Raw genomic sequence first — 21,748 nt, 5'->3', positions numbered from 1 at the left:
TCAAAGGAAACCAATTGGTTTGTACTCAAAATAACAAATGTTCGATGGAAAAAAGTGAACATATTCAAATACTCTCTCTGCAAACACAAACAGGTCAAGCCGGAAGAACTGTCACCAGGCCAGAGATATGTAGTCTGCAATATATCCAAAACAAAACATAGTCAGCACGACACTGAGGTCGTCCTGCATTCTGCCTGTGCAGAGCGCGACAGGGACAGACAATGTCCATCTCAAGGCTATTCGAAGATGCTAATTTGTGTTCTGTGCTGCCTAACCACAAAGTTGCATCATGCACTGTTCTCCAATGTGTGAGATTAGACAAGAATTACTTAGAGACAAGATTACAGAGGAGACCTAGATGTGAACTTTTCTCAACTAATGAATTATTTCCCTAGCTGGGCAGGTTATGACAGTGTGGATGTGATGCAGCTAATGATACAGAGATGCTTACTCAGTCAAACAATCAAACCAGACATACAGACCGCACTTACCATGGGATTTCTATGCTTCTCTCTGCCCAGTGCCTAGATAGGACGACAGCATGCAAAGAAGCACAACATCTTGTGTTAGATAATCATGAAGAATGAAGAATCATAAAATAAAATCATAAAATACAATTTACAGCCATGATGAAGTAGAGGGGGTTGAATATCTGAATAACTGTAATGTCCCGACAAAAGAGAGGCTTGCATAGTTTTACGCTAGAATAATTTAGTTTTAAAAAAGTGCATGCCGAAGCAGTCCTCAACTGGCAACTTCATTTAAACAGTACCCGCAAGACACCAGTCTCAACGTCAACAGTGAAGAGGCGAGTCCGGGATGCTGTCCTTCTAGGCAGAGTTCCTCTGTCCATGTTCTTTTGCCCATCTTAATCTTTTCTTTTTATTGGCCAGTCTGAGATGTCTTTTTCTTTGCAAACTAAATGTCAGGGGCGTTTACTTTTCTATCTTTACCTCTTCTGAACCATGATGATGTAACCTATCTTTGCCTCATGTTTCTGAACAGCTGAAATCAAAAACCCTGTGGTGATTTCAACTAACATTCCCAAAAATATTTATCGAAGGCACGAGCAGGAGGAAGTCCCTACACATTGCTTTGGAGCAAAAACAATCAGCTTTTTGTGTGATGATGTAGCCTAATCTATAAAAAATGTAAATAAATGTAGGGGGTCGATCAGCTGTAATTTTGCAGATAGATTGTGGCTTCTATCAATGTAATTGTCTGCATAATTTCCAATCCCCCATATACATTTTTTGTCAATATTTATATTAATTTAAATATATATTTTTTATATATTTCTGTTCTTTATTATTTTCCCCTAACCCTACCACCCGTCCCCTAATTGGAGTAAACTAATGGACAACAATACTTAGGATTCCATTTCCAGCTAATACATACATTTCATGAACAGTATATTTTATATATTTTATCTTTTATTTGTTTTTAGTCCCAGCCTTCAGCTACCCTCAACCCATCCCATCTATCTCTGAAGACCATTTTGTTTTGATTTCTAGATGCCACATATATTTTTCCACTGTGCTGTGGTTTTTCAGAAAAGTTCTGAACCTTTCTGTTCTCATAGTGTCACACCCTGATCTGTTTTACCTGTCTTTGTGCTTGTGTCCCCCCCCCCTCCAGGTGTCGTCCATCTTCAAAATGATCCCCTGTGTATTTATACCTGTGTTCTCTGTTGCCAGTTTGTCTTGTCTTGTCAGGTCTTACCAGCGTGCTTGCCCATCTTCCTTTTTCTCAAGTTCTGCTTCCTAGTTTTCATGGTTCTGACTATTCTGCCTGCCCTGATCCCGAGCCTGCCTGCCGTCCTGTACCTGCCTGACTCTGACCTATTTACGAACCTCTGCCTGTCCTGACCCCGAGCCTGCCTGCCGTCCTGTACCTGCCTGACTCTGACCTGATCACGAACCCATGCCTGTCCTCTACCTGCCCTTTGCCTGCCCGGTGTTTACAATAAATCATCTAAGAACTATACTATCCGCCACTTGTGTCTGCATCTGGGTCATATCCTGAGTCGTGATGCATAGTTTCCACAGATTGTAAATTAAAGATAAACACCTTTTCTAAGAGTATTATTATATTATTGATTGATTGACTATGACTTTTCAAATCAACCAGCAGTGCTATTTGCAGAGTTACAGTACAGTTCAAAAGTTTGGGGTCACTTAGAAATGTCCTTGTTTTGACAGAAAAGCAAAACATTTTGTCATCAAATTGATCAGAAATACAGTGTAGACATTGTTAATCTTGTAAATGATTTTTGTAGCTGAAAACGGTCGATTTTTTATGGAATATCTACATAGGCGTACAGAGGCCCATTACCAGCAGCCATCCCTCTTGTGTTCCAATGGCACGTTGTGTTAGCTAATCCAAGTTTATCATTTTAAAAGGCTAATTGAAAACCCTTTTGCAATTATGTTAGCACAGCTGAAAACTGTTGTCCTGATTACAGAAGCAATAAAACTGGCCTTCTTTAGACTAGTTGTGTATCTGGAGCATCAGCATTTGTGGGTACGATTACAGGCTCAAAATGGCCAGAAACAAAGAACTTTCTTCTGAAACTCATCAGTCTATTCTTGTTCTGAGAAATTAAGGCTATTCCATGCGAGAAATTGCCAATAAACCGAAGATCTCGTACAATGCTGTGTACCTCTCCCTTCACAGAACAGCGCAAACTGGCCTTAACCAGAATAGAAAGAGGAGTGGGAGGCCCCGGTGCACAACTGAGCAAGAGAACAAGTACATTAGAGTGTCTAGTTTGAGAAACAGACGCTTCACAAGTCCTCAACTGGCAGCTTCATTAAATAGGACCTGCAAAACACCAGTCTCAACATCAACAGTGAAGAGGCGACTCTGGGATGCCGGCCTTCTAGGCATAGTTCCTCTGTCAAGTGTCTGTGTTCTTTTGACCATCTTAATCTTTTCTTTTTATTGGCCAGTCTGAGATATTGCTTTTTCTTTGCAACTCTGCCTAGAAGGCCAGCATCCCGGAGTCGCCTCTTCACTTTTAGGTGTAGGCAGGGCTATAATTAGGTGTAGGCAGGGCTAAAATTAAATAAGTAAACTGGGGTATGACTAAATAGTTAATCAGGGTGATTTTTCCACAAATAGACCTTCTATTAAAATGTATTGCAGTGAGATTATTTATTCATTTTTGGATATGAAATCCGAGTATGTCCACTTCACCGTTGGACCATTTTATTGGTAAACTACACAGTAATATAAAAGTTGTATTTTTTTACGTAATACGTAATATGGTGCACTTATCATCATTCGGTTTTAATCCAGAGAGATTAGAAAAAATATCTAGATCCTCTATGAGGCTGTGCAGGGATCCAAATGGTGGATTTAAAAGAAAACATGAATCGTCATCGTACAATGACACATTTGTTTTTAAGCCCTGGATTTCTAGCCCCTTGATATTATTGCTGGATCTGATTTTAATAGCTAACATTTCGATGGCCATAATAAATAGATATGCCAATAGTGGACAACCTTGTTTCACTCCTCTTGACAATGTAAAACTTTCTGAGAAAGTACTTTCTCATACCTTTAACCCCTTGTACGAAATTAAATTCCAATTGTACTTTATCAAAGGGATTTTCAAAGTCATCTATGAATACCAGGCCTGGTTTCCTTGATTTTTCATAGTGTTCCCTTGTTTCCTGTACTTGTCTTATATTATCTCCAATTTAATGTCCATGTAAAAAACCTGTCTGAATAGGATGAATAATATCTGACAATACCTTTGTAATTCTACGCGTTATGCATTTTGCTAGGCTTTGAAGTGTAAGGTCTCTCCAGTTTTTTTTAGGTGGACTGGATCTTTATATTTACCACCTGGGTCCTGTTTCAGTAATAGTGTAATCAGATCTTCTTGCTGAGTATCTGATAGTCTACAATTTTTGTAGGAGTGGTTAAAACACATTAATAACGGACCTTTGAGCACATCGAAAAATATTTCATATACCTCAACTGGTATGCCATACAGCCCTGGAGTTTTCCCGGACTTGAAGGCTTTAATTGCATCTAGAAGTTCTTTGTCTGTAATTAGGCCTTCATTTGACTCTTTCAGTACAGATGTTAATTATACACTATTAATGGTAAAAAAAACGTACATTTAACTTCAGTTAGTGGACATGGAGAAGACTGATATGAAAACATATGTTTAAAGCACTTTGCCTCCTCTTTCAAAATATAGTTTGGTGAATCATCTTTAAATTCTTAGGCTAATCTTTAGAGTTGCTGCCATATTTTAGCCACTAGCCAGTTCCTGTAAAAAGAATGTAACTCCCAACTTGAGTTTTGCATTGGGGAAAAAAACACATATAGGCACTACTAACTGCTATTTTGCTTCTCAATGATCATGCAAGTACTGCACGAGTAGGCTACCTAGCTGTTCCACCTCTGGCCAGCCGAATGTTCTAGGCAGCCCGAGCATGTGTATCCAGACCAGTAAACAGTCTGATGATGGGCGAGCTTGTTTTGCATTGCCTGGCTCCCGGTGAGGTATTATTCCTCACATCGTTTGTCAACTACTTTCGGCTGCCTACTATTTGCAATGATAATCTTCATAATTATGCTGCCATATCGTAGCGAGTGTTGCTTTAGTGTACAACATAAAGTTTCCACCGTCATGTCAAGGAGACGGAAGCGGCAGCGGAGCAGTGGGAACACTGAGCAGAAGTTAAGTAGGCAGCAGAGTGGGTAGCAGCTAGGTAAAGAAAAAAAATCCTGCACCTGCGCAGAAATCTGTATCAATAGCCACAAAATCTGGAACTGTAGCCACTCCGTAAAGTATATTAGCTGGGCTGAGTCCCCTCTCCCTCCCTACCTGAGGTCCTTCCCTCCCATCTCCATCTGCCCCTACTCTCCCCACTCCCTCCCTCCTCTCTCCCTACCCTCTTACACTACTCCCCATCCCCCCTGCCCCCTTACACTCTCCCTACGTACCTCAACGTCTTGCATGGACTGGACGATGACCCCGCAGCCTTCCCCCTGCTCCAGCAGGGCAGGGTCAAAGGGGTCCATGAGGATGATCCTTTTCAGCCCGGGGGTATCCTGCCTCTCCACGTTACCCAGCAGCACCTGGGCCTTCTCAGGCTTGTCGCAGATCACTGTGATGATGTCGGCTGAAAGACAGCACACGAGATCCGCACGCCTTTTGTAAGAACACGCATACATGATCCAATCAGCTAGTAAACACACAGCTAACAAACTACTGCTCTACAAACAGATTCCCCTTCCACAGCCTTGGAGCAGAGACAAATCCTGTTGGGGCACTGGGCCAAAACCAACGCACTACGTTACTGAGGGGCAATTGGAAATGATGAATAACATGATGATAGTGAGTTAATGCTATCTGTCTGACTAGTGTGAAACTAAAGGATGGAAAGCCCTGAGGTCATGGGAAAGAAGGAGAGTGTAACGACACATCTCAAGACCTGCTCTCTCCCAAACCCACTGAGCTAAGCTCATTACCTCCAGCATAAGGCGAAGGTGAGCCCTTGCCTGATTCCTGTGAGTGAGTGTGTGGAGTTAAAGGGATTGTGTAACTTAAACACGACAAAACACAATTCTCTGGTCAAGGTAAAACTGTTATTCAGGAAGGGAAGGCTGAGTGTCTCAGTTTTTGATCTTTTCAGACACCTCTATAGGTAGTATGTGTTTCATGACATCGCCAAAGCAACTTGATCAAGAAAAGAATTAAAAGAACTGGACCATGAAACCAAAAGGAACATTCTAAGATCTATTGCTTTGGGCGAATAGAGTAGACAGCAGGACACTTACAGCAAGTTTCAGTCCCAAATGGCTCCCTATTCCCTATGTAGTGCACTACTTTTGACCAGGGCCCATAGGTGAACAGTGTAAGGAATAGGGTGCCACTTGGGACACAAACCTCAGAAAGCTGCTATTCTTACCAGTGTTAATGATGTACCGTATGGCATCAGGCCCTAGTGTGTCATACAGAGGCACCACCACCATAGAGTAGGTGTAGCAGGCCAGCTCCGAAATGATCCACTGCAAGTACAGACAGACAGATCAAGAGGAGGTCAGCGTCGCCATAAAGACAATAAAAAAGCCTCTACGTGAGCAGTCGGGGCTGTTAGACTGCATCACGTCAAAACATTTGTGAATCAGTGTCGTCCCAAATGGCACCCTATTCCCTATATAGTGCAGTATGTGGAGAATAGGGTGCCATTTGAGACGCACACACAGTGTCTCGCCGTGATGATGACCTCACCTCTGGCCTGTTCTGTGCAAACACTCCGATGAACTGATCTGGGCTCGGCGTGCAGCCCTGGCTCAGCAGCCCCGACCCCAAGTGTTCCGCCCGTGTCGTGACCTGGAAGTGAAAAATAAATAGCAGCTGAGCGTATTGGGAAACGAGAAATATGCCAGTATAAAAGAGAAACATACTATCCTCTGCTCAACTCTCATGATGTCATAGATTCAATATTGGAGCAGAATCCTTCCAGCTGCGGCATTCCAATGTTGAAGGGTTTATAAGCCTCCTAAATAAATCCCTTTCAGTAACATTGAGGAGAAAATACTATTAAAGAATTCCATATACAGAAGGCTGAAAATGAATTCCTCACTTTCGATTGTGTTTGGAAGCCAAAATCGCTTCAAATGTGTGTGCAAAAAAGGCCAGTATTTCAGTAGTTGTACAGAAAGCTTTAGTGTAAATCAACTTCAATTTCAACTCTGTGTTACTACAGAGGTTTGAGTAGTAGCAGACGTCTCTCCTTGAGGTAGGGGAGACTGTAAACTGAACCTGTGGATCTGTCAAGACGCCGTATGCTACACCTCCAAATGCAAAACAAACCACAAGGAGTGAGTTACACACAGAGCTATAGATTACACTAGCCCTATGAAGGAATAGACCACACAGAGCCTGTATGCAAAGCAGAGAGCTGCTCTTGTGCTTCAGTGTTCTGTACAAAAGGTAGTTCTACTGTGTGTTTACCTCTTTATAGGACAGCCACTTGTAAGGCTGGTTGGGTAGCCGGGAGCCTAAACAAGGTCCATCACCTACAGACAATACAACAACAGGATGAGTCAGGGAAAAAAGCGAAAATACAGAAACCCCCAAACGATCACATGAAAACACAAAAGTTCTTGACTGACACCTTGACTGACACATAAAATGACAGTTGGTCCTCAGCATTAGTTTTCAGTCAGTCAGTCAGTCAGTCAGTCAGTCAGTCAGTCAGTCAGTCAGTCAGTCAGTCAGTCAGTCAGTCAGTCAGCCCATTCAGAACCAGATATAGAGAGATACTATCTACTTCATATACGGTCTTGTCTGTCTGCAGTTTGACTTTAGGCCTCACACACTAATTCCCACATGCTCGGTTGACATGATAACCTAGATGGCACTTTTTCCACTCACACAGACAGACCACACAGGCAGGGCACCATCACTTTGTCGGACCACAATGTCTATGTGTGGGTGTATTACTCAGACCACAGCGTATGTGTGTGTGCATGTACCGTATGTGACATTCATGCAGACACTGCGGTCTAAGTAAGTGCTAGTGTGTGTGCGTGCGTGCGTGTGTGTGTGTGCGTGCATGCATGTGTGTACACACCGGCTATGTGGAGGCCTCTCTGGAACACCTCGTACATGGTCTTGGCATCGTCATGGTAGTGTGTCAGCAGCTTATTGGGGCTGTCCCCCAGCATGGACCTGCGACCCCCATCTTCATGCTAGAGACCGACAGGGGGAGATACACACCAAAATAAAAACATGACTATTTCTGAATGTGGTCCAAATACACAGTAGGTTCGATAACCAAAATGTTACCCTTTATTCTCTTACTTACGTAAGGATGTGATGATGTGTGTATGAGGGTAAATGGAGTGGGTGTAACAGTGGTAATGTGTTAACCCTCAGGTAAACCTCTGTGGGATTTTATGTCTTAGTCAGCCCCCTTTGTTGTGTGCTGCCCTGGTGCCCAGAGCCTATATTCACAAAGTATCTCAGAGTGCTGGTCTAGGATCAGGCACATACTGTATTATTCCTTATGATCTAAAAGGCAAAACTGATCCTAGATCAGCACACCTTCTCTGTGACACTTTGTGAATATGGGCCGAGGTGGAGTATCGCATCCAGAGGAGGCTGGTGGGAGGAGCTATATGAGAACCAGCTCATTGTAATGGCTGTAATGGAATACATGGAATGGTACGAAACACATCAAACGCTTGGAAACAACGTTTGACTCCATTCCAGCCATTACACTGAGCCAGTCATCCTATAGCTCCACCCACCAGCCTCCTCTGATCGCATCGTATCTCTGGCTTACCAGCACTTCCTCAGACTGGTGCTGGAGGTTGCAGGGAGGAGAGATGGCGCGTGGCCGTGTGGCCAGCCAGTAGGCCAGCACAGCAGTCAGAGCACCAATTCCCACCAGCGTGGAGGTGGGCAGGGAGTGGAAGAACTGGGTTAACTCGTCCAGCTCAGGCAGCCGTAGACTGCTCATTAGCTCCTGGGCCTGCATCCTCTCCATCAGGGTGGAACTCAGCTCTGGGGTGTGAGAGGAAGAGGGGGGAGGAGGGGAACAGAAGGGTAGAGAGGAGAGTAAGTGAAAAGGAGAAGCAGAGAGAGTCGTCCAGGTCCTGAGGCAGCAAAGCATCCCCAAACCATCGCACTACCACCACCATGCTTCACCTTTGGTATAAGGTTCTTACTGTTGAATGCAGTGTTTGGTTTTTGCCAGGCATTATGGGCATTATGGGGCATTATCATCTGTCCATAGAACATTCTTCCAAGAGTCTTGATGATCATCAAGATGCTTCCAGGTGTTTTTTGGCAAACTTGAGAACTTTTTGGACGAGATTGGTCCCATTAGGTGTGGCGAAAACAAAACACTGTATTCCACAGTAAGAAACTCATACCAATGGTCAAGCATGGTGGTGGTAGTGGGATGGTTTGGGGATGCTTTGCTGCCTCAGGACCTGGACAACTTGCCTTAATAGAAGGAACCATAAATTCTGCTCTCTGTCAGAAAATTCTACAGGAGAATGTCAGGCCGTCCGTCTGTGAGCTGTAGGTGAAGTGTAGCTGGGTCATGCAGCAAGACAGTGATCCAAAACACACAATCAAGTCAACATGAAAATGGTTAAAAAGAAATACATTTAAAGTTTTGGATTAGATGTAGACCTAATCCCAATTGAGATGTTGTGGCAGGACTTGAAATATGCAGTTCATGCTTGAAACCCCACAAATGTTGCTGAGTTAATGCAGTTCTGCATGCAAGAGTGGGCCAAAATTCCTCCACAGTGATGTGAGAGACTGATCAACAATTACAGGAAGCATTTGGTTGCCGTCATTGCAGCTAAAGGTGACACAACCAGTTATTGAGTGTAAGGTGGCAATTACTTTTTCACACAGGGAAATTGGGTGTCGTTTGTTAATTAAATAAATAAAATAAGTACACCTTTTTTTGTCATTTGTAAACTCAGATTCCCTTTATCTAATATTAGGTTTTGGTTGAAATCTGATAACGTTCAGAATCAAAAATATGCAAAAATAGAGAAAATCAGAAAGGGGGCAAATACTTTTTCACTGCACTTTATATAAAGTATTTATCGTATAGTGCAGCACTAGAAGTGCTGAAGAACTACTTTTCTCATTCCCCCTTCTGACATCCAGGTGGCGACACGCATCTCTGCATACCAGGCAGATATACCAGCTTGGAAGTCAGCCCAGCTTGGATGAGCAGCAAGAGGAACTGCCCCTCCCTAACTTCAGGCTATGCTTAAAGTTTACACCCCAACCCGAGCACTCCATTCTGCCACGTCTGGTCTCTTGGCCCCCCCACATTTACAAGAGGTTAGCTCCTGCTCAGCCCAGTCAAAGCTCTTCTCTGTCCTGACACCCCAATAGTGGAACCAGCTTCCCCCTGAACCAGCTTCCGAAAACATCTGAAACCCTACCTCTTCAAAGAGTATCTTCAATAATCCCACAGCACCCCCCCATCACACGCTCTCTTTACCACTTTTGTGAACTAACACTCGCAATTGACTTTTTGCTGACTTTGCTGATAGCTACCTTATTGAGGAAAAATGTACTTACTATGACTTAGGCATGTTTTTGTCCCAACTAACTATCTTAAGATATACATTACTGAATAACACTGAATAATATACATTATTCTGTATGGTTGGTTGGTAGACGGTTGAAATGCTGAATTTGTGTTTCTTCCCTAATGGTATGAGTCACACAGAACCCCAAGCCCGGCCAATCACAATCACTTCCTCCTCGTTCTTGGTTCACTATGCAGCAGAGAGAGACATCAGCAATGACAGTTACAACAGTCACCGTGTGAATCAACCATCTATCAGAACAGAACAAGCCGCATTTCCTCTTCTGTCACAACAAAACTGACACATTCACACACGTAGACTCTATTTAACTACATCCCTATGGTTCAATACCATTTCTATTGAAAGTCTACAGCAAGGTTACAATAATGAGTCATGTGCAACATTATGGTAATACTATTATTGCTCATAGTGATATGTGGTACATGATGCTTTTTACGGCAATTTATTTGACAGACATTGTAATTCTATACCACCCTGAACTTCCTTGTTTCAGTTGCTGTGTTAGTATTAGGCTAGAACTCTGTCTCTGTCCGATATCTATCTCTGGTGGGGGGTTTTCAGCCTTGATGAGGGTGAATTATACTGCCAGGCAGTGGTGTAAAAAGTACCCAATTGTCATACTTGAGTAAAATTCTAAAAGTATTTGGTTCTAAATGTACTGAAGTATCAAAAGTAAATGTAGTTGCTAAAATATACTTAAGAATCAAAAGTATAAATCATTTCAAATTCCTTATATTAAGCAAAGCAGACAACACAATTTTCTTGTTTTTTAAATTTACGGCTCGATTGGGGCACACACCAACTCTCAGACATAATTTACGAACGATGCATTTGTGTTTAGTGAGTCTATCAGATCAGAGGCAGTAGGGATGACCACGTGTTCTCTTGCTAAGCGGACCATTTTCCTGTCCTGCTGAGCATTCAAAATGTAACGAGTACTTTTGGGTGTCAAGGAAAATGTAGGGAGTAAAAAGTTTTTTATTTTCTTTAGGAATGTAGTGGAGTAAAAGTAAAAGTTGTCAAAAATATAAATAGTAAAGTAAAGTACAGATACTCCCCAAAATACTTAAGTAGTACTTTAAAATATTTCAACTTAACCCTAAATATTTCAACTTAACCCTTTATGCCACTGCTGCCAGGTAGATCTAAGAGCAGAGCTACACCTGCCATTATACACACATACTAAGCATGAAAAACCACAGACAAACAGGCCAGGCCAGAATGAATCACAAGGAAATGGATTGCCTACAATGTAAAGTGTTCACAAAAACTTGAGAGAGACTTTATAGGCCTAGCAGTGTAATTAGAGAAACATTCTGATCTAACCCTTAACTGAACCTTTCCAATGAAACACATAGCAGGCTACGTTGAGGTAGCATGGTTGTGATGAGTCCCAGTCGGTTCGGCACCAGAGTTGAGGCCTGCTGAGCACTAAGCGGTAACAGAACATAACCTGCTGTGTGTTAGGCTACCTGTCCTACGGTGACCAGATGAGGCTAGTCTATCTGAGGACCCATATCAGCCTAAGACGAGGCTAAACGCTGTCCAGGTGGAATACAAAAGTCAAATACCCAATCAACCTTCGAGAAAGTCATGACCCCAGTTGGAGAGTAAGAAAGCTTGGTTGTAAACCAGGGGGATAACAGTTGTAGACCCTTCCATTATTGATGGCAGCCCATCATCAGATTGCATCTGTCTCATTGTTAGAGGGTTAGCCTATCCTCTCATCCAAGAGGGAGTGTCCCTTCTCTGCACTCTTTGTCCTATAGTAACCTGGCCCTATGCTAGGCTAGCAGAGGATCACTCACACACGGGTCAGAGCCAGCTATCTTTAGCCTAGGAAGAGTACTACTGGGCAGAGGACAGTGGAAGAGCTGCTCAGGCAACCACCAATTCCCAATCCACCACATCGTCATCATCAACAATAATGACCTTGATCAGATGGACCAATCACATAAGTCGCCTAACACAGCCTAATTTGGGTCATTAGGGACATAGTGAGCTCCTGATATTTGTGGTTGGAGGGGTACACAGACAGCAAGATATACACTGAGTATACCAAACATTAGGAACACCAGTGGTGTAGAGTACTTAAGCCAAAATACTTTAAAGTACTACTTAAGTAGTTTTTGGGGGGGTGTATGTACTTTACTTAATTATTTATACTTTTGACAACATTTACTTTTACCACTACATTCCTAAAGAAAATAATGTACTTTTTACTCCATATGTTTTCCCTGAAACCCAAAAGCACTTGTTACATTTAGAATGCTTAGCAGGACAGGACATTTGTCAAATTCATGCACATATCAAGAGAACACCTGGTCATCCCTACTGCCTCTGATCTGGCTGACTCACTAAACACTAATGCATCATTTGTAAAAGATGTCTGAGTGTGTGCCCCTGGCTATCCGTACATTTTCAAATCAAGAAAATTGGGCCGTCTGCTTTGCGTAATTTAAGGAATTTGAAATTATGTTTACTTTTACTTTTAATTCTTAAGCACATTTAGAACCAAATACTTTCAGACTTTCACTCAAGTAGTATTTTACCTGGTGACTCACTTTTACTTGAGTCATTTTCTATTAAGGTATCTCTACTTTTACTCAAGTATGACAACTCGGTACTTTTTCCACCACTGATTTTCCCTAGATGTACTGTTTCTTTCCATATGTAGGCCCACTATGTCTGTTCTGAATCCTTGGATACTGTACATGTAACCTACCGGTAGCGTAAGGATTGGGAATGGAAGGTATTGGTTGACCACACTAACCTCAGAGGCCTGAGTCCCGCCCCCTCTCCCCATCTGCAGAGCGTCACCAGCAATTAGGCTATTCTGCCCTGAGATTATGGCCTATTAGTACAGAGACGGATGCACAGAAGTAACCCCCCCCCCCCGGCTCTGCCTTTTCTATTTAAAGTCACCTTGCTCTCTCTTTTCTCTCAGTCTCTCTGTCTGTCTGTCTCTCTCTTTCTCTCTCTCTCTAGCTGTGCGACCATCCAGTCATTTTATCTCAGTGTCACCTCCGCAAACCCACAGTCACATTAAGCCCATGTTCTATGCGTGCTGCGCACATCCACGCACTCCATGTGACTGTGGCTGCGTTCTAGGCTAACGACACATGGAGAATCTCGTTGATACAGATAAAGGCAAGTGTGGAGGGTGCTTTAAAAGGGGTTGGGGTTCAACATCAATGCACAGGAAAGCAGCTGCATTAATATGGAAGCAAGGCACACTAGATTCTGGTAGTGAAGACTTGCAAGGCAGCGCAGTAACCCGTCAGTCTGTGTGTGTGTCTGTGGTGTATGGGCCCCCAGGCAGATCTTACTTTGCCCTCTGCAAACCTTTGATTACCTCCCACTGCTGGGAGATTATGCTCAGCAAGGGAAGCGAGGGGGGAAAAGGAGAAGCGCATTTGGCCTAGTTTGTGCCTGGCTGGCCACCGTATCACACCACCTTCATCAGACGTTCCAGCTATTCTATCTCGCTCCCCCTCCCCTCCCTTTCTCTCTCCTCCGCCCTCCCTAAACCCACAGTGCTTCCGTTCCTCCAGCAAATGATAAATATTGTATGTACCACACACACACACACACACACACACACACACACACACACACACACACACACACACACACACACACACACACACACACACGTAGACCTCAGCACAAAAACAAACACACACATGCAAGTTTAAAAGCTAACTTTTTTTTCCTTTTCAATTTAACCTTTATTTAACTAGGCAGTCAGTTAAGAACAACTTCTTATTTACAATGACGGCCTACCCCGGCTAAACCCTCCACTAACCCGGGAGACGCTGGGCCAATTGTGCGCCACGCTATGGGACTCATGGCCGGTTGTGATACAGCCCAGGATCGAACTCGGGTCTGTAGTGACGCCTCGAGCACAGCGATGCAGTGCCTTAGACCGCTGTGCCACTCAGGATCCCAAAACATACACATACGTACAGTGCAGACTCAATCAAACACATTAACATACAAACATACAGGATTGAGTCATACAGTGAGCTGATCAATGAGTCATTTTAAAAGAGATGGGGGATGTCAGGCAATGGTTTTTCTAGTTAATGGCCCAATGCCGCCGTTTTTATCTAAAAATCGAATTGTTTCTTGGTAACACTCTGATTTTTTTTTTTCAATTAAAATGGTCAAACAGAAACAACAATAGCTTCTTAGCAAAAGAGTAATTTCTCAAGCAAGAATTTAGCTAGGACTGTCTTTGAGTGGTCGGAGCGGGGAAAACTAGCTGTTATCGGCAGAGAGGTTTGGAACACACTTTCTTATTGGTCTATTAACTAATTGACCGCCTAGTGATGTCACCTAGGCAGGCTAAAATTCCATCCCACCAAAACAGGCAGAAAATTCAGGCCGTCTTTTCAAACAGCTCTTCATCATTTTCACAATTGCATGGTATTATTCCAACCTCATAGTGTGGAAATATAGATAATACACAAGAAAATCATGTTTTTGAGTCCCTTTAAGACTGATCTAAAGATACCTAGTAAAGAATGTGATGCATCAGGAGAGGACGTAAACCTTGTTCAGCACTTTCCATTTTGTCAATGCAGTCCAATAACCGACATTAAAGCAATGGGAATGCTTGGGATGCTGGAACATCCACCCCTACTCTTCATAACACTCACAACTGTCTGACTGAGGCAATATCCATCCATTAATATAATTAATGCGATGGATTATATGAGTTTCCAGGATGTAAATATCATATAATTTCCTCTCTTTAAACTTGAAATGCACTTACATACTATAAATATGAACCTGTAAATTAACACCTCACACATGTACAGTAGCATAGCCTACTGTACAGGGGCCAAATCTAGCTGATAGGGTAATGGCTAAAAGTTTTATGCTTGATATTATCCCTACTCTTCTCATGCTGGTATAGTATAACTTTCACTAAATAGTCTATAGCCTAGCTAGGTTCCATGGAGACATAAAAAGTCCTTCAATTGTAGGCTGATTTACAAATGTAGTCTACAATGTTCAGAAAGATACTGCATTTTTGCCAAACTTTTCAACTGAGAAGCAGTCATATATACTTTCTCAGTCTGTGACTCTGTCACAGGTGGAGCATGTGGCTCATCCTCTGAATTCTTAAGAGGGGGAAAATAATAGGTTTGCCTGTTAGTCCATGAGCCAGGGGGGTTGGTCGGTCTCACTTGGGGTGGCGATGTCTTATCTCTCTTTCATCCCTCCATCCCATTCATTTTTACCATAGGAATTTTACCCAATAACGAAACATTTCAACATACAACAAGTTCTTGCTCACTTATACCCTTTAATCATATATATTTGGAAAGATAGCTATCCATCAGGCACATTCTTCTTAATGTTCAGGTCAACAGAACTTTGACCATCGGCCTCTAGGGTACATATCAGAATTGCCTGTGTAAATTGCTTTAAAAAGGAAACCTGCAAATATTTTAAACTTTGTTTAACACGTGGTTCTGAAAGGTCATGAAATTACCTTTCAAATTATATAAAACATAACCAACGTTGGAAGCATCAGCTGCTAGAAAATCGCCATCAACATTAGACATCAACATTATTGTGCCATCAACATTAGAATGTTGGAAACAGACTTAGAATTCTATGAAATGGGGCAGCTATGTTTTTGGATTCTAACTTTGGTGATAGAGGCACCAAATTGCACACACACAGCTAGAACAGGGTTTTACAAATATCACAGAGTTCATGTATCAACCCCACAAAAGCATTTTTCCAATATGGCTGCCAAAGAATTCAATGGGCTCTTATTGGACAATTTCGCATGGCCATGTCTATAATTGTAGTATGCCCAATTATATCTTCAAGGCCCAGTGCAGTCAAAAATGGGATTTTCCTGTGTTTTATATATATTTCCACACTATGAGTTTGGAATAATACTGTGAAATTGTGAAAATAATATTTTATTGTAAGAGCTGTTTGAAAAGACTGCCTGAAATTTCTGCCTGTTTTGGTGGGATGGAGTTTTGGCCTTCCATGGTGACGTCACCATGGGGTAAATTAGTTAATAGACCAATAAGAAAGAGAGTTCCAAACCTCTCTGCCAATAACAGCTAGTTTTCAGTTTCCCCTCTCCACTCAGACCACTCCCAGACAGTCTTAGCAAAATGTTTTCTTTTTGACCATTTTAATTTAAAACAATCACATTAAGGTACTTAAATGTTACCAAGAAATGATTTGATATTGTGATTAAAACGGCTACATTTGACCTTTAAAGTGTTCATAGTGATGTAGAATACACACCCAAATGAGCCAGGTGTACCAGATATTTAAAGAATTGATACTATTCACAGAACTGTGTTAAGAATGTGCCCAAAAGCTGTCCCAATCGCTGATTTCTGAAGGTGTTATGATCAAGAATTGCAATATTTCATCTTCAAACATGTGAAATGGATATGTACATGTGAATAGTCATGGATGTGAGCTGATTAAAATGATGTAAATGTTGTCGTATTAACTGTTTTCTTAAAACTGAGGACGCATACATTACAATGAAAAATTCTACAGGAACGCCAATGAGTTTTCACTTGACGATGAAAACAGCAAACCTGTCACGGTTGTCATCGGTAATGGAGGACCAAAACGCAGCAGGTATGTGTATGCTCATCTCGACGTTTTAATGAATACAAAAATGAACACCAAAATAACAAACAGAAATAACGATCGACAAAACAGTCTGGCAAAGCATAAGGCTTACACACAGAACAATCTCCCACAAATGACAAACACACCCCAATATATGGGACTCTCAATCAAAGGCAAAGAGAAAACACCTGCCTTCAATTGAGAGTCCCAACCCCAATTAATGAACCATAGAAAAACAAACATAGACCATAAACCAAAAACCCGGAAATACTAAATCAAACACCCTTTTAACAAACACACCACCCTGAACTACATAAAACAAATACCCTCTGCCACATCCTGACCAAACTACAATAACAATTAACCCTTATACTGGCCAGGACGTGACAAAACCATTCCACATAGTTTATCTAAATGAAGATTTATTCTTACTATAGAGCCATAGCAGATTAGTCTGTTACTAGAATATTAAAAGTAATATAAGTGCCCTGAAAAGGTCCAAAATGTGATTTTACTACAATGTAATGGAATGTAAGGGGCAGGTTTATAGTCCTCATAATGAAAACCGCTACAAGGATAACATTGTATATCATTTTTATTAGTCACATCCATGACAATTCACATGTAGATATCCATTTTACATGTTTGAAAGTGACATTTTGCAATTACTGATCACAACGTCTTCCGAAATCAGCGATTTGGACAGCTTGTGTTAACCCAATTATATCTGGCACACCTGGCTCATTTGGATGTGTATTTTACATCACTATGAACATTTTAAGATATTTTGGGGCATACTACAATTATATTTCATACAGGTATGGTCATGCGAAATTGTCCAATAAGATCCCATTGAGTTGTTCGGCGGCCATATTGGAAAAAAGTTTATGTAGGGTTAATGTGTGTGTGTGTGTGTGTGTGTGTGTGTGTGTGTGTGTGTGTGTGTGTGTGTGTGTGTGTGTGTGTGCAATGTTGTGCCTCTATCACCCAATTACATGGAATTTTATGGCCAAGCTTCCAACATTCTTATTTCAATGGCACAATATGGGCTATTTAAGCAATAGTTGTATCTAGTGCTTTATATCATTTGAAAGGTAATTTCATGATCGTTCAGAACCACTTGTCCAACAAAGTTTAAAATGTGCCAGGGTTTCCTTTGTAAAGCAATTTGTACAGGTCATTCTGATATGTCCCCTAGAGGTCCAAGGTCAGAGTTCTGTTGACCTGAACATTCCCGAAAATGTGTCTGATGGATAGCTGTGAATCTAAGCTTTCCAATGATATATGATTAAAGGGTATAACTGAGCAATAACTTGTTGTATATTGACATTGTTTGTCAAAGGGTAAAATCCCTATGGGAAAACATTAATGGGACGGAGGGATGAAAGAAAGAGTGATAACACGGAGAAAGCTGCCATTTCTGCACTGCTATTGCGCATTTTCCAACTCTAGGGACATAGGCCTTCAAAAAAGTTACTATGAGACATCGTCACCCTAAGTGAGCCCAATAGACCATATCCGGGGGGTCTGGCTCATGGACTATGTTTAGTAGCCTACCTCAGATGTTAAAACAATGCATTACGCATGACTTTTGACAGCGCACAATGGCTGTAAAGCAAATGTTCACAACACAACAGTTTAACCGGCTCTAGGCTACTTTATCTTTTGCAGTCAGGGTTACTAAAGATCAAACATGCTGATATGTGGAACATGTGCCTAATGTTGATTAATATAAAACGTTTTTTAAATTGTCACATTTTCCCCCACACCCCTTACTGGCGGAATAAAATAGTGTTTTACAGAGCATTACCCAAGAAACTGCGAATACACTCGAGCTGGCTGCAGTGATTCAGGACCCTCACCACTGGACAGCTCCTACCAATCAGACATGCCTCTCTTCAGCGCGTGAAATCGCACGTCACACCACCCACTATGGCGTGGGTAGATTCTGAAGACATCCATCGGCAACCACTATGCCACGTTGCTATATAGGCCTATCCTGCAATTGTTTAGCTAAATGTATATTTTTTTGTTGATCTACCTAGCTACGTGTTATCTGGCCTACATTTAAACTGATGCATGTTAGCAGCCGTCACTGTCATTGGCAGGCGAGATACAGTTGCTAAATGGTTGAGAGATTAGCTTTTTCATTTACGTGTTTCCGGTTAGGCATATACCCTACAGTATCTTGCACGACCTTAATAACCTGCAGACACGAATTTCTCACACTGAAGCCTGTCATGTGGAATAACTTTGCATAAAATGACCGGAAATGTGTATAACTCGCTGAAACACAAAACAATATATATGTTCAGAAGACACTGTATCGACAGAGTTGTCCTATGCACATTGGTTATTGCATTGTGATGCGCTATGCGCTTTCCGAAGCCATGCCATATGCCTGTAATTACAAGGCCCGTTTAGAATAAAATCGTTATTCCGTGAAAATGTCTCAACAACAGGTTATTATTATAAGTTACATCAAATAGGTTATGCTGTAATTGTGCACTAACTGTCAGGCCGGCAGATACGCACATAAAGATAACCTTTCCCAGATGCATTCCGTGTAGGCCGGACGCGAATAAATGCATCCTGAAAATGTATCATCCAGGCCACTCTAAAGGCTATTCTAAATATGGAAGCGGCACCTGTAAAAAGAACGCATCCTATTCTATATGAATTCTAAACCAATAACATGTCTCACAATTTCAGAGAGGCTGCGCCCATACAATAAATGGCACTTGCTATTCTATCTATGGTGAACACAACGAATGCAAATATATGAAACTCACCTAATATTATCCAGACAGACCCAGAGACCAGAACGAAGGAAAGCATGTCTTTCTCATTGAGTTTGCGGTCGCAGCACACAGCCCGGTGCAATAGCCTAAAACTGCAGCATCGACTGCAGTAACTCGCCGACAATCTGGGAGATTATAAGAATCACCGAGTAATAGCCTACTGGTCTATTTACTGCTAGCCAGTCAATTCAGATTGCAACGTCCAACCGGTTACAGCCTAGGCTATACCTATTTGCATTGGAGTACATAAATAGCTATAGGTGCGCACGAGATAGAAAAAAATGCATCCTCAAATATAAACGAATATAGCCTATCATCCCTCCTGGACTATATATTTTATTTCACCTCTAGGTAGACTATAGGCTTCCCTGCGCTTTCCTGCGCAGCGGCATACCGACTGAAATTAAAGCGTTTTACCGACGTCGCAAGTGAGATGCGCGGAGAGCAAGGTTACGCAGAGATAACTGTACTGGGTGACGTGCTCTATTAGGATATGGCGATATTATAGTGGCTCTATTTCTTTTTCTTTTCTTTTTATTCTATACACAAATAAATTCAAATTACCAACATGCACGACAGCATAGATGCTGGGTATAAATGAGTTAACAGATCAAACGTATGTTAGATTTTTGTACATGATTAGGTTAGATTTGTGGATTCGTACATGCATTTAAATAACGTTGATAATGCATGATGTTCGATAATAGTTCTATGTAGTCTCTGTCCTGTCATATAATAGCTCTATATACCGGCATTTTTTTATTCCCTTTTTTAGGTCAGTTAGGATCACCACTTTATTTTAAGAATGTGAAATGTCAGAATAATAGAAGAGAGAATGATTTATTTCAGCTTTTATTTCTTTCATCACATTCCCAGTGGGTCAGAAGTTTACATACACTCAATTAGTATTTGGTAGCATTGCCTTTCAATTGTCTAACTTGGGTCAAACATTGCGGGTAGCCTTCCACAAGCTTCCCACAATAAGTTGGGTGAATTTTGGCCCATTCCTCCTGACAGAGCTGGTGTAGCTGAGTCAGGTTTGTAGGCCTCCTTGCTCGCACACGCTTTTTCAGTTCTGCCCACACATTTTCTACGGGATTGAGGTCAGGGCTTTGTGATGTCCACTCCAATACCTTGACTTTGTTGTCCTTAAGCCATTTTGCCACAACTTTGGAAGTATGCTTGAGGTCATTGTCCATTTGGAAGACCCATTACCGACCAAGCTTTTAACTTCCTGACTGATTTATTGAGATGTTGCTTCAATATATCCACATAACTTTCCTCCCTCATGATGCCATCTATTTTGTGAAGTGCACCAATCCCTCCTGCAGCAAAGCACCCCCACAACATGATGCTGCCACCCCCGTGCTTCATGGTTGGGATGGTGTTCTTCAGCTTGCAAGCATCCCCCTTTTTCCTCCAAACATAACGATGGTCATTATGGCCAAACAGTTCTATTTTTGTTTCATCAGACCAGAGGACATTTCTCCAAAAAGTATGATCTTTGTCCCCATGTGCCGTTGCAAACCATAGTCTGGCTTTTTTATGGCGGTTATGGAGCAGTGGCTTCTTCCTTGCTGAGCGGCCTTTCAGTTTATGTTGATATAGGACTCGTTTTACTGTGGCTATAGATACTTTTGTACCTGTTTCCTCCAGCATCTTCACAAGGTCCTTTGCTGTTGTTCTGGGATTGATTTGCACTTTTTGCACCAAAGTACGTTCATCTCTAGGAGACAGAATGCATCTCATTCTTGAGCGGTATGACGGCTGCATGGTCCCATGGTGTTTATACGTGCATACTATTGTTTGTACAGATGAACGTGGTACCTTCAGGCGTTTGGAAATTGCTCCCAAGGATGAACCAGACTTGTGGAAGTCTACAATTTTTTTTCTGAGGTCTTGGCTGATTTCTTTTGATTTTCCCATGATGTCAAGCAAAGAGGCACTGAGTTTGAAGGTAGGCCTTGAAATACATCCACAGGTACACACAGGTACACCTCAGGTACAGACTCAAATGATGTCAATTAGCCTATCAGAAGCTTCTAAAGACATGGCATCATTTTCTGGAATTTTCCAAGCTGTTTGAAGGCACAGTCAATTTAGTGTATGTAAACTTCTGACCCACTGGACTTGTGATTCAATGAGTTATAAGTGAAATAATCTGTCTGTAAACAATTGTTGGAAAAATTACTTGT

At 41.8% G+C, this 21,748-nt stretch overlaps 1 protein-coding gene across 4 annotated transcripts in view; it reads right to left on the bottom strand.

The window, feature by feature from the left end:
- LOC115148550 (long-chain-fatty-acid--CoA ligase 6) overlaps positions 1-21,748 on the bottom strand; it is a 77,957-nt gene that overhangs the window by 24,637 nt on the left and 31,572 nt on the right. For 2 of the 4 annotated variants that reach the window (XM_029690524.1, XM_029690525.1), the window contains exons 3-9: positions 8,319-8,539; positions 7,605-7,722; positions 6,983-7,047; positions 6,257-6,358; positions 5,934-6,033; positions 4,966-5,144; positions 492-524 (exon numbers count right to left, since the gene is read on the bottom strand). In XM_029690524.1, coding sequence (XP_029546384.1) covers positions 492-524; positions 4,966-5,144; positions 5,934-6,033; positions 6,257-6,358; positions 6,983-7,047; positions 7,605-7,722; positions 8,319-8,522 — 801 coding nt within the window. In that variant the 5' untranslated portion in view covers positions 8,523-8,539. Of the gene's footprint in view, positions 1-491; positions 525-4,965; positions 5,145-5,933; positions 6,034-6,256; positions 6,359-6,982; positions 7,048-7,604; positions 7,723-8,318; positions 8,540-10,090; positions 10,407-19,544; positions 20,012-21,748 lie in introns of those variants that run through there. The other 2 variants (XM_029690523.1, XM_029690526.1) reach the window with 2 other exon arrangements.

This window comes from Salmo trutta, chromosome 15 (genome assembly GCF_901001165.1).
Source record: "Salmo trutta chromosome 15, fSalTru1.1, whole genome shotgun sequence".
NCBI lineage: Eukaryota > Metazoa > Chordata > Actinopteri > Salmoniformes > Salmonidae > Salmo > Salmo trutta.
The sequence above is the reverse complement of the archived record's forward strand: the minus strand, read 5'-3'. Positions and strand labels throughout refer to the sequence as shown.